Source organism: Bufo gargarizans, chromosome 3 (genome assembly GCF_014858855.1).
Source record: "Bufo gargarizans isolate SCDJY-AF-19 chromosome 3, ASM1485885v1, whole genome shotgun sequence".
Classification (NCBI taxonomy): domain Eukaryota; kingdom Metazoa; phylum Chordata; class Amphibia; order Anura; family Bufonidae; genus Bufo; species Bufo gargarizans.
This window is the reverse complement of record NC_058082.1, coordinates 350786824-350800714: the sequence shown is the minus strand read 5'-3', so window position 1 is coordinate 350800714 and position 13891 is coordinate 350786824. Positions and strand designations below refer to the sequence as shown.

Sequence of the window (13891 nt, the reverse complement as noted above, 5' to 3'; positions counted from 1 at the left end):
TTTTTTCTATAGTCAAACTGGTTACAATGCGCTGGCGATCTATCCGGGACCGCTTCAGGAGGGATTATAACAAGGAGGTTCAGGCCCCGAGTGGCTCCGGAGGAACCTCAGGGACCATCTACATCCATACGGCAGCCCATACGAAAGGCGATGGCACCAAGAAGGTAAAAAAAAATTTAACAACTGTAAAAAAAAAAAAAATTGTAAAGGGGCTGTCTGAGACAGGGTAGCGTTTGGCTCAGCTGTTTTGGCCAGCCCCCTACAGTCAGAGGGACAACTTTTCTCTCCGTCTGAGTGTAAGGGGATGTCTGAGACAGTGGAGCGTTTGGCTCTGCTGTTTTGGGCAGCTCCCTACAGTCAGAGGGACAACTGTTCTCTCCGTCTGAGTGTAAGGGGCTGTCTGATACAGTAGAGCGTTTGGCTTCCCTGTTTTGGCCAGCCCCCTACAGTCAGAGGGACAACTTTTCTCTCCGTCTGAGTGTAAGGGGATGTCTGAGACAGTGGAGTGTTTGGCTCCCCTGTTTTGCCCAGCCCCCTACAGTCCGTCTGAGTGTAAGGTGCTGTCTGAGTCAGCGGAGTGTTTGGCTCCCCTGTTTTGGCCAGCCCTCTATGGTATACGGTAGAGACAGCATAGAACATGGATGTTTTAATTAAAGAACAATTCCTAACTTTCCTTATTTTTTTCCTACAGAAGTGCCAGCAGCACTCGGGAGCCTGACCAACCTCCTGAGGCGGAACCGGAAGAGATCGCCAGCACCAGCCCTCCTGTCCCTCATGTATCGGCTCAGGATAATCCGGGTCCCTCCGCTCAATAGAGGCTCTTAGGTTTTCGCCAAAATTTGAGAGCCCTGGTGAGCGGGCAGAGATCCGGTAGGCCAAATCGAGCTGATTATGCGAACCTTGCAGAGGTCGTTTCCGACGCTCTTGAAGGTTTTGCCCAACATCAGATGGAGTTTGGTGCTGACTTGATTCGCCGCCAGGAGGGGGCGGAGTCGGCGTTTCAATGCAGCCCAAACTACCATTATGGGCTAAGTATAATCAGTTTGATGGACTCAATGATGCCCGAGCAGTTGCATGAGTTTAAGATCATGCTAGAGAACGGGTCATGGGAAATCATGAAAATGTTTTATAGTTTACTGCACTGTGTCTGTGTTTTTATTGTCCTGTACAGGGAACCTTGGCACTACAGCTGTGTTGAAATTAAAACTACCCTAGTCTCACTACTATGCGTTTATTATAACACCCTTGGTAGTTTTTATATCAAAACAGCATTAGTGCCAATGTCGTAAGATCCATTAAAACATGACCATCAATAATGAGCTATCTTTTGGCTCTTTATTGATCGTAGACCCTATGATTGGCACATAAACAAGCAAATGCTTGTTCATTGTTCAATCTTGTGCCCTTTCATATGAGCCCTTGTGGGAGTCACGGTCCATCAGCTTCATCAGGAATTCATTAATAAATTGTGATTTTAACGTTTAATGATTTCCCGATGATTCTCTAATATAACTAGTGTGATTACCACAAGGGACACGTAAGGGACATACAATTTTTAAAGGGGTATTCACATAGACAATGGGGGATTTCACTTGAATATGCCTCCATTGTCTGATAGGTGTGGGTAACATTGGTAGGACTCGCACCTATATCGAGAACGGAGCGGGGAGCACTGTTTCTGGAGGACAAGAAATTTCCCATGGTACGTCCACCACCAAGCGCTAATCCTCGCCTCTCCCATAGAAATGAATGGAGGGCGGCAAGTGCAATGCGACCTCATCTACTTTCTTGGCTTCGTTCTCAATATATGTGAGGGTACCAGCTGTGGGACCCGCACCTATAAGACAATGTAGGCATATCTTAGTGGTATGCCCCCATTGTATGAGATAAGAAAACCCCTTTAAGGCCTTTTGCACACAACTGTATGCCCCAAGAGACACATGGTCCGTGAGCAGGCCATATGTCCCGTAGTGGCATTGATCGTGCACACTAGAGTACACAGCATCATAGTGTACATGGATTCTGTGCAAGTTGAGCTGCCCGCGGGGATATTGTCTTGCACTAATAGATCATCTGAGTGCGGGACAATAGCCCAGTTTGCGGCACAACATGGTCAGCATCATGATGCTCTGTACTCCCGTACGCACGATCAATGACGATCAGGGACATATGGCCCGCTAACGAACACTATACATCTTTAAGTGCATGTAGTTGTGTACAAGAGTCCGAAAGGTGTGGTCCATTATCAAAGCCGGACCAACTTTCAATTTCAACAAGATAGCCCTAGAGGAATATAGGAGCATTACAACCCTATGGATCTGAACACATGAAGATGGAACCTAGAGCTGCTTCTCATTCCAAAACGGATGACAAAACGGAAACCAACGTGACAAACGGATCCGCAACACATAAGGATTCGTTCAAACGGATCCGTGAAACGCAAGTGTGAAAGTAGCCTAAGCCACTCCCCCCAATTCAGTTAGGCCATGCCCCCTCCCACTCCGCATGGATTGAAAAAAATGAAGGTAAAAATCAACTTCTGTCAGCTTCAGGGGTGTGAGGGAGGGTGCCTTTCTCCTTGCAGCTCACGCTCAGACAGCACAGTGCTGCTGTCTGAGAGTGAGCTGTTTAAAAGGACATCCCTGAATGAGATTCCCAAAAAAAAATTAGCCAATAGAAGCCTGGTCACATGTCCCTTATCAGCCAAAAGAAGCTTGCAGGCCCTTAGTCTCCACATACACAGTTTTACACCAGGTTTCCATAACAACCCAGCCAATAAATTAAATAGGTGAAATAAACCCGTGCGAAGTCGGGTCCTTCTGCTAGTGATCTATAAAATGAATGTGACTTGGAATGTGAGACCCAAAATAGCCATGTATTTAAGTGGTTAAAGCGGCGGTATACCTGTATCTTTTCACTTTTGTTGCTGAAGCAGCCCGTGGATGTCTTGTCTGTTTCCTGGTTACGCAACATTTGTTCATTAAGTTGTGAATATTTATTGGGCACTTCTGAGTCCAAATGGTAAGAAAGATTGTGCAAAATGCAAGCACAGTTCTCGACAGACTAAAATGAAGCAAGTAAACAGAATTATAAATGATCTACAGAAAATTATGTATGAATGGCATAGTGATACTAGAGGTGATAATTACCTTGTCATCAGGACAATTAGCAGCCACACACTGCTGGATATAATGCATAAGTGAGTCCACTAGCCCTTGAGTATTGCGCATGGCTTGACGTCCAACATCTGCAGAGCTAAGGTTCCTGATGGAAATAATGAAACATTAGTCTAGAGTATGGGAAAATCTATAAAAATTTGTATAGAAAAAGGTATGTGTACAAAGTTTCCTCCAGACCCATAGTGGCAGTCTGTTAAATTCCTGTTGGGCGGGGCGGTGCAGTCACTGTACTATAGCCCCGCCGCTCCAGTGCTGCACTATTCAAATATAAAATGTCTTATTCAATCAAAAGTGATTAAACATGCCCCCCCCCACGTTTAATATTACTGTACATCCTAACACCTTCTGTAGAATGCAGGCAGGCAAGCAGGGAGGGCGGCAGCGTAACTCCTTGATGTCACGTGCCTGCTCCGCCTACTTTATGAATGAAGCAGTTCTACAGAAGGTGTTAAGATGTACGGTAATATTAGGAGTGGGGGGGGGCATGTTTAATCACTTTTAATTGAATAAGACATTTTATATTTATGGTCAGGGCTAGGAAAGTAGTCGGTGTACGCAGAGAATCCTGCCCTGAACATAGTGGCTGAATTGTGCCGGGAGCCACGGGCGTGGGTACACGAAGAAAAAGGGGGCATACCCAAGGGAAGCTGGAAAGAAGGGAGAGAGGGGCGTGAGGATCGGGTGCCTGGCTGACCGTGAGGCTAGCGTGAGGAATAAGTAGCCAGACACCCCTCCCACAAATACAGGCTGGTAACAGCCTTACCTATTTATGGTCAGGGCTAGGAAAGTAGTTGGTGTACGCAGAGAATCCTGCCCTGAACATAGTGGTTTAATTGTGTCGGGAGCTACGGGCGTGGGTACACAAAGAAAAAGGGGTCAAAAACAACAGTTAGGTACAACACTTTATTATAATGATTACAAAGCCAAGGAACAAAAGGCTCGAGATATCTCTAATTGAGGATTGCGAATATGTCTGGTAAAACAGGAGGACCGCCATCGCCCCATGGACCGAATGACATGAGCTGGCACCTGATGCCGGGATGCTGCTGAGGCTGCCCCTATGCGGAAAGAATGCCCCGAAATTACTTTGGGGTCATAACCAAGGGCACGGATATAGGAAATGAAATGCAAGGTGTTGAGAGGTTTGCCTGCGTATGGCAGGAGCGGGCTGTCTGCCGGTGAGTCCTGAATGTGTGAAAGTAATTGATGCAGCACCTGAACCGGGCACCAACTGTTTGAGGTCGGGTAGAATTTAACTTCTGTGGGGGGACCAGTCTGATTAGTTTTGGTGGAAGGTAGAAGGAGGTTATAATGACCAATGCCCCATAATGTTGCTTCAAAGAATAGCCTTGACGATTCGGGCCAGCTAAAACTTCCCCGGGCCTAAGGAACCTATAAAAACTGAGGTACATGGCAGCTTTCAGGATCAGGCTAGTGGAGGGCCCAAAACGATTAGCATCTAAAGACAAGGAGAGATCCCTAAGCAACTCGCTGGACACTGGTTACCTGCGGCTCACGGACCCCTTACCCTCCTTTTGAATACCCCGGAGGGTGGCTTTAATAGCCTGAATGGAGAAAATGGACCTGCGGTGTGGATTAGTCAGCATAAAGTGATGTTGTAGTCCAGCTAAATAAAGTTTGATGGTATTATGCGATAGAGACAGTTGTGAGGGACAATAAGTAGAGTCGAGTGAACACCTGGATGTTCGGGTTCGAGAAGTTCGGCCAACCTTCTCGGAAATGTTCGGGTTCGGGATCCGAATCCGACCCGAACTTCGTCCCGAACCCCATTGAAGTCAATGGGGACCCAAACTTTTCGGCACTAAAAAGGCTGTAAAAAAGCCCAGGAAAGGGCTAGAGGGCTGCAAAAGGCAGCAACATGTAGGTAAATCCCCTGCAAACAAATGTGGATAGGGAAATGAATAAAAATAAAAATAAAATAAATAAAAATGAACCAATATCAATTGGAGAGAGGTCCCATAGCAGAGAATCTGGCTTCACGTCACCCAACACTGTAACAGTCCATTGTCAGATATTTAGGCCCAGGCACCCAGGCAGAGGAGAGAGGTCCCGTAACAGAGAATCTGGCTTCATGTCATAGCAGAGAATCATGCTTTATGTCACCCAACACTGGAACAGTCAATTGTCAGATATTCTCCGGCACCCAGACAGAGGAGAGGTTCATTCAACTTTGGGTTGCTCCGCAATATAATGGTAAAATGAAAATAAAATTATTGAATGAGGAAGTGCCCTGGAGTACAATAATATATGGTTAAGGGGAGGTAGTTAATGTCTAATCTGCACAAGGGATGGACAGGTCCCGTGGGATCCATGCCTGGTTCATTTTTATGAACGTCAGCTTGTCCACATTGGCTGTAGACAGGCGGCTGCGTTTGTCTGTAATGACGCCCCCTGCCGTGCTGAATACACGTTCAGACAAAACGCTCGCCGCCGGGCAGGCCAGCACCTCCAAGGCATAAAAGGCTAACTCTAGCCACGTGGACAATTTAGAGACCCAGAAGTTGAATGGGGCCGAACCATCAGTCAGTACGTGGAGGGGTGTGCACACGTACTGTTCCACCATGTTAGTGAAATGTTGCCTCCTGCTAACACGTTGCGTATCAGGTGGTGGTGCAGTTAGCTGTGGCGTGTTGACAAAACTTTTCCACATCTCTGCCATGCTAACCCTGCCCTCAGAGGAGCTGGCCGTGACACAGCTGCCTTGGTGACCTCTTTCTCCTCCTCTGCCTTGGCCTTGGGCTTCCACTTGTTCCCCTGTGACATTTGGGAATGCTCTCAGTAGCGCGTCTACCAACGTGCGCTTGTACTCGCGCATCTTCCTATCACGCTCCAGTGCAGGAAGTAAGGTGGGCACATTGTCTTTGTACCGTGGATCCAGCAGGGTGGCAACCCAGTAGTCCGCACACGTTAAAATGTGGGCAACTCTGCTGTCATTGCACAGGCACTGCAGCATGTAGTCGCTCATGTGTGCCAGGCTGCCCAGAGGTAAGGACAAGCTGTCCTCTGTGGGAGGCGTATCGTCATCATCCTGCGTTTCCCCCCAGCCACGCACCAGTGATGGGCCCGAGCTGCATTGGGTGCCACCCCGCTGTGACCATGCTTCATCCTCATCCTCCTCCACCTCCTCCTCATCCTCCTCCACCTCGTCCTCCAGTAGTGGGCCCTGGCTGGCCACATTTATACCTGGCCTCTGCTGTTGCAAAAAACCTCCCTCTGAGTCACTTCGAAGAGACTGGCCTGAAAGTGCTAAAAATGACCCCTCTTCCTCCTCCTGGGCCACCTCCTCTTCCATCATCGCCCTAAGTGTTTTCTCAAGGAGACATAGTAGTTGTATTGTAACGCTGATAACGGCGTCATCGCCACTGGCCATGTTGGTGGAGTACTCGAAACAGTGCAACAGGGCACACAGGTCTCACATTGAGGCCCAGTCATTGGTGGTGAAGTGGTGCTGTTCCGCAGTGCGACTGACCCGTGCGTGCTGCAGCTGAAACTCCACTATGGCCTGCTGCTGCTCGCACAGTCTGTGGAGTTCCACCTGGTGGGCACGTCGCATATGAAGCGGTGAGCGGGAAGGCCGAAGTTACGCTGTAGCGCAGACAAGCGAGCAGCGGCAGGATGTGAACGCCGGAAGCGCGAACAGACGGCCCGCACTTTATGCAGCAGCTCTGACATGTCGGGGTAGTTGTGAATGAACTTCTGCACCACCAAATTCAGCACATGCGCCAGCAACCACTCGTCGGTCTGTTCTATACCCCACCACAACTCCTGTCCCCCAAACATATGAGTTTTAGAATGGCCTGCTGACGTTTACCCCGGGCTGTGCTGAAGTTGGTGGTGAAGTTGTGTGGCTGACTGGATGAGCAAGTGGAAGAAGAGGAGGAGGCAAAGAATGTTGCCCTGCGATCCTTGGCGGCGGAAGGACGTGCGCCAAACAGCTCTCCGCCTGGGGCCCAGCCGCCACTACATTTACCCAGTGTGCAGTTAGGGAGATCTAGCGTCCCTGGCCGTGCTTATTGGTCCACGTATCTGTGGTTAGGTGGACCTCACCACAGATGGCGTTGCGCAGTGCACACTTGATTTTATCGGATACTTGGTTGTGCAGGGAATTCACGGCTCTCTTGGAGAAGTAGTGCAGGCTGGGAACACTATACTGTGGGACAGCAAGCGACATGAGCTGTTTGAAGCTGTCTGTGTCCACCAGCCTAAATGACAGCATTTCATAGGCCAGTAGTTTAGAAATGCTGGCATTCAGGGCCAGGGATCGAGGGTGGCTAGGTGGGAATTTACGCTTTCTCTCAAATGTTTGTGAGATGGAGAGCTGAAAGCTGGCGTGTGACATGGTTGAGATGCTTGGTGATGGAGGTGGTGTTGGTGGTACATTCTCTGTTTGCTGGGCGGCAGGTGCCAACGTTCCTCCAGAGGTGGAGGAAGAGGCCGAGGCGGCAGCAGCAGAAGAGGCCGAGGCGACAGCAGCAGAAGAGGTAGCATGGGGAGCCTGAGTGACTTCTTTGTTTTTAAGGTGTTTACTCCACTGCAGTTCATGCTTTGCATGCAGGTGCCTGGTCATGCAGGTTGTGCTAAGGTTCAGAACGTTAATGCCTCGCTTCAGGCTCTGATGGCACAGCGTGCAAACCACTCGGGTCTTGTCGTCAGCACATTGTTTGAAGAAGTGCCATGCCAGGGAACTCCTTGAAGCTGCCTTTGGGGTGCTCGGTCCCAGATGGCAGCGGTCAGTAACAGGCGGAGTCTCTTGGCGGCGGGTGTTCTGCTTTTGCCCACTGCTCCCTCTTTTGCTACTCTGTTGGCTCAGTCTCACCACTGCCTCTTCCTCCGAACTGTGAAAGTCAGTGGCACGACCTTCATTCCATGTGGGGTCTAGGACCTCATCGTCCCCTGCATCGTCTTCCACCCAGTCTTGATCCCTGACCTCCTGTTCAGTCTGCACACTGCAGAAAGACGCAGCAGTTGGCACCTGTGTTTCGTCATAATCAAAGACGTGCTGAGGTGGTATTCCCATGTCCTCATCATCAGGAAACATTAGTGTTTGTGCGTCAGTGCATTCCACCGCTGGGGAAGGGCTAGGTGGATGCCCTTGGGAAACCCTGCCAGCGGAGTCTTCAAACAGCATAAGAGACTGCTGCATAACTTGAGGCTCAGACAGTTTCGTTGGTATGCATGGGGGTGATGTGACAGACTGATGGGCTTGGTTTTCAGGCGCCATCTGTGCGCTTTCTGCAGAAGACTGGGTGGGAGATAATGTGAATGTGCTGGATCCACTGTCGGCCACCCAATTGACTAATGCCTGTACCTGCTCAGGCCTTACCATTCTTAGAACGGCATTGGGCCCCACCAAATATTGCTGTAAATTCTGGCGGCTACTGGGACCTGAGGTAGTTGGTACACTAGGACGTGTGGCTGTGGCAGAATGGCCACGTCCTCTCCCAGCACCAGAGGGTCCACTAACACCACCACAACCATGTCCGCGTCCCTTACTAGATGTTTTCCTCATTGTTACCGTTCACCACAATAAGAAAAATATTATTTGGCCCAATGTATTGAATTCAAATTCAGGCCTTTTTTTACAGACACCTAACACTATCTGGCTATCTATTTAGGTACTGTATTACACTAATAAAGGCACAGCAGTAACGACAGATTTAGCTGAATATAAATTTGAGGCCTATTATTTAGGCGCTGGGTGACAGGTATACGTTTACAGACAGAATTAGACTTGGAATTGCACAGTAGCGTGTGTGTGAAGTTATTGAGAATGACCCCATCAGCACCTTGAATCTAATATACCCTTTTAATGAATAGATTAGAAGTAGCCCTGATACAGCAGAAACCACTAATTTAGGAAATTGCTAAGTTGGGAATTGTATTTCAACCCTGAACAAAAATATATCCTTTGCCAGATAGCAGACAGTATTACAATTGGCTGGCCACAGCTGAAACACCAGATTTACAGTGTACTGCTATTTTGGCAATTGTATTTCACCCCTCAATAAAATAGCAAGCACAGCCAAGGGCCTGATGTAGGATATAGCCAAAAAATAACCACACTATTGATGGTTAAATGCACTTGGTGACAGCTTGCCCCATATGTAGGATATAGCCAAAAAATAACTACACTATTGATGGTTAAATGTACTTGGTGGCAGCTTGTGCTGGCGCACCACAAGACACAAAATGGCCACCGGTCACCCCAGAAAAAAGTGAATGAAAAACGCTCTGGGCAGCCTAAAAACATTGAGAAATTGAATAGCAGCAGTTCAATGATCCACAGCTTTAGATCGATCACTGACTTAAGTCTTTTGGAGGAGTTAATCACTGCCTAATCTCGCCCTAACAGTCGCAGCTGCAACCTCTCCCTACACTGATCATAGCAGAGTGACGTGCGGCGCTACGTGACTCCAGCTTAAATAGAGGCTAGGTCACATGCTGCACTGGCCAATCACAGCCATGCCAATAGTAGGCATGGCTGTGACGGCCTCTTGGGGCAAGTAGCATGACGCTTGTTGATTGGCTGCTTTGCAGCCTTTCAAAAAGCGCCAAGAAAACGAGGAACACCGAACCCGAACTTTTACTAAAATGTTTGGGTTCGGGTCCGTGTCACGGACACCCCAAAATTCGGTACGAACCCGAACTATACAGTTCGGGTTCGCTCATCCCTAACAATAAGCTAAGAAAGCCATGATATAGGAGGTTTCGGAATGATGACCCCTCGGATGGATCTTGGAGAATTTATCAAAAGCTCTCAACCCGGCCTGATAATTCCTTGCCGTATTGCATGACAGAGATTTCTTAACCAGATTCTTGGCCTCGTCTATGAGGGAATCTAGTCCAGAATGAGTGTGCTGAATCGAGGAACGGGCATGCCTGACTGATCTGCGTCGGGCATTTCCTGAAAAAAAAAACTGATAATTAATACGGGAAAGAGCATTCGCAGCCCTATTCTGCTCGCCTGAAATGTGAACACATCGCATATGAAAATTATGGCGGAGGGACAGCCAAACCAATTTGCACAACAAGGCCATGATCTTGAAGGACTGGACCCTGCCTTTGTTGACGATGTCCACCAGGGTCTCACTATCTGTAACAAATGTCGGTGACCCCAAACCTGAGCTGCCGCCACGACGGGATACAGTTCCAGAAGGGGAGAGGATTTGAGTGCTGCTGAATCTGAGGCTAATTCCGGAGGCCATCAGGCAGCCAGCCAGTGAGACCTGAAAATCAGAAAATACAATGAGGGAAGAAGAGTCCCACTGTGGACAGCAAAGAAATACCATTCCAGTCGGAGACGCAACAATCTGGAAAGAAAGTGTCACGAGGGTGTCAAGAGCCACGTCTGACTCCGTTATACCCGGGGTCAGGAAGTCGCAGTGGGTGGCTGCGCGCTCTATGTCTAAAGATCACGCTGTTTCTTAATGATAGTTTTCTGTGTTTGCCTTACTATCCTTTTTGTCACACTCAGGGATCCGTAGCTTCTCCTCCTCAGCTGTTTCTTGTCTGTCACTCCCAATCTCCTTATATTCTCCTCTCTCACTTCTCTGGTTGCCAGATATAGAGCTTCCTGCCTGGACTTCTATACTGACCCACTGGAGCTGTGAATCCTGGTTGTTGTTCCAGAGTGTTACCCTCCGGATCCCTGTTGGGCTTTTTGTTGTCTACTGTTGTCGCCCACCTGGGATTATGTGTTTTGTCTGTATTGTCTGTCCTCCCCTTGGTGTTTTCCTTTAGAGTTAGTGGTGCGGACTAGTGTTCCCACCGCCCTATTCACTATCTAGGGCTCATGTTAGGGAAAGCCAGGGTTTTAGGTACGCAATGGGCGTACGGGTGAGGAACCCGTCTAGGGACGTCAGGGCAGTCAGGTGCCAGCCTCAAGGTGAGATAGGGGTCACCACCTTTCCATCTCCCTTGGACAGAGCCTTCCCTTTTCCCTCCCTTTGTGTCACGTATGTGATAGGCACGCCGGTCGTGATATTATATCTGGCCCTTATTTTGGGGGTGGGGAGGTGAAATAAATTTCTTTTTTTTTTTTCTTTTTCTCTCTCTGATTTGGCAAAACAACTTCAAGGCCTGTCTTTGGAGGTGGCAGGATTGAAGGCGTCGGTCCTCCAGCAACAGCAGCAAATGCAGCAGACCGCAAGCCCAGTGGTTGCTATGGGTAACCAGGTTGTTGCAGAACCCAAGGTTGTTCTTCCTGACAGATTTTCTGGGGGAAGGGACAAGTTTGTGACGTTTCGTAGGGCCTGCAAATTATATTTTAAGCTGCGCCCTTACTCCTCTGGTAATGAAGAACAGCGGGTGGGGATTATTATTTCCCTGCTTCAGGGGGACCCGCAATTCTCTTTACCCCCTGGTTCCCAGGCTCTCCGGTCAGTGGATGAATTTTTTGGGGCCTTGGGTCTCATATATGATGACCCTGACCGAGTCGAAGTTACGGAGACTCCTACAGGGAGATCGGCCAGCAGAGGAATATTGCTCAGAGTTCCGTAGGTGGGCTACGGATACTCAGTGGAACGACCCGGCTCTCAGGAGTCAGTTCTGCTCTGGGTTATCCGAAAGGGTTAAGGATGCACTTGCGCTGTATGAGACTCCCCTTTCCCTTGATGCTGTTATGTCCCTCTCTATCAGAATAGATAGATGTTTTAGGGAGAGATTGAAAATTCCTGAGCAATTGGTAACCTCTCCCAAGCAGCAGTTAGTCTGTACTGACCTAGACAAGCCAATGCAGCTATGAGGAACTACTCGTCAGGTCCATCATCCTGAGGCTCGCCGTAGGCTTGGTGCTTGTTTTTTCTGTGGGGGGAGGGGTCATTTCATTAATGTCTGTCCTTCCTTTCTCAAAAACAAAAGACCGTTGGAACCACTAACCCCAGGCTTTCTTTCTTTTTATACTGTGGAGTAGGGGTAAATTTGATTGATGCACATTTTGCCCGCGCTATGGGTTTGTCTCTCTGTACGCTGCAGAGACCTATTCCCATATTTGCTATTGATTCTGCTCCTCTGTCTCAGAAAAACCTCACACACATTGTCCATAACTTACACCTTCGGGTAGGGGACCACTATGATGAGTGTCTTTCATGTTACATTCTGGAGAGCCTTCCCTCTCCTGTGGTATTGGGTCTTCCCTGGTTGGTAGTGCACAATCCTGTGGTGGATTGGCAGGCCAGGGAGATATTGGAGTGGAGTGAGCATTGCAGAGAAAATTGCTTAAATAGCAATTGCTTAGGCTACTTTCACACTAGCATTCGATCGGATCCGTTCTGAACGGATCCGATCATATTAATGCAGATGGTGGCTCCGTTCAGAACGGATCCGTCTGCATTATATTGGCAAAAAAAAGCTAAGTGTGAAATTAGCCTGAGCGGATCCGTCCAGACTTTTACATTGAAAGTCAATGGGGACGGATCCGTTTGAAGATTGAGCCATATTGTGGCATCTTCAAACGGATCCGTCCCCATTGACTTACATTGTAAGTCTGGACGGATCCGCGCGGCCAGGCGGACACCCGAACGCTGCAAGCAGCGTTCAGGTGTCCGCCTGCTGAGCGGAGCGGAGGCTGAACGCCGTCAGACTGATGCAGTCTGAGCGGATCCGTATCCATTCAAACGGAGCTCACGAGCGGACAGCCGAACGCTAGGGTGAAACTAGCCTTAGTCGCCTCCATAGCTACCCTACCTACAGTTATTTCGGACTTTGAGGACGTTTTTTCTGAAAAGGGTTGTCAGAAGTTACCACCTCACCGTCCTTATGATTGCCCGGTTAACCTGATTCCCGGTGCAAAATTACTCAAGACCAGGTTATACAGTGGAGGAAATAATTATTTGACCCCTCACTGATTTTGTAAGTTTGTCCAATGACAAAGAAATGAAAAGTCTCAGAACAGTATCATTTCAATGGTAGGTTTATTGTAACAGTGGCAGATAGCACATCAAAAGGAAAATCGAAAAAATAACTTTAAATAAAAGATAGCAACTGATTTGCATTTCATTGAGTGAAATAAGTATTTGAACCCCTACCAACCATTAAGAGTTCTGGCTCCCACAGAGTGGTTAGACACTTCTACTCAATTAGTCACCCTCATTAAGGACACCTGTCTTAACTAGTCACCTGTATAAAAGACACCTGTCCACAGAATCAATCAATCAAGCAGACTCCAAACTCTCCAACATGGGAAAGACCAAAGAGCTGTCCAAGGATGTCAGAGACAAAATTGTAGACCTGCACAAGGCTGGAATGGGCTACAAAACCATTAGCAAGAAGCTGGGAGAGAAGGTGACAACTGTTGGTGCGATTGTTCGAAAATGGAAGGAGCACAAAATGACCATCAATCGACCTCGCTCTGGGGCTCCACGCAAGATCTCACCTCGTGGGGTGTCAATGGTTCTGAGAAAGGTGAAAAAGCATCCTAGAACTACACGGGAGGAGTTAGTTAATGACCTCAAATAAGCAGGGACCACAGTCACCAAGAAAACCATTGGAAACACATTACACCGCAATGGATTAAAATCCTGCAGGGCTCGCAAGGTCCCCCTGCTCAGGAAGGCACATGTGCAGGCCCGTCTGAAGTTTGCCAATGAACACCTGAATGATTCAGAGAGTGACTGGGAGAAGGTGCTGTGGTCTGATGAGACCAAAATAGAGCTCTTTGGCATTAACTCAACTCGCTGTGTTTGAAGGAAGAA

The 13891-nt window shown here is 48.4% G+C and overlaps 1 protein-coding gene across 1 annotated transcript in view; it reads right to left on the bottom strand.

The window, feature by feature from the left end:
• Positions 1-3285, bottom strand: part of LOC122933047 (plakophilin-1-like) — a 64721-nt gene extending 61436 nt beyond the window's left edge. The window contains exons 1-2 of the mRNA XM_044287784.1: positions 3150-3285; positions 2905-3063 (exon numbers count right to left, since the gene is read on the bottom strand). Coding sequence (XP_044143719.1) covers positions 2905-3063; positions 3150-3230 — 240 coding nt within the window. The 5' untranslated portion in view covers positions 3231-3285. The remainder of the gene's footprint in view (positions 1-2904; positions 3064-3149) is intronic.
• Between the last annotated feature and the right edge of the window lie 10606 nt (positions 3286-13891).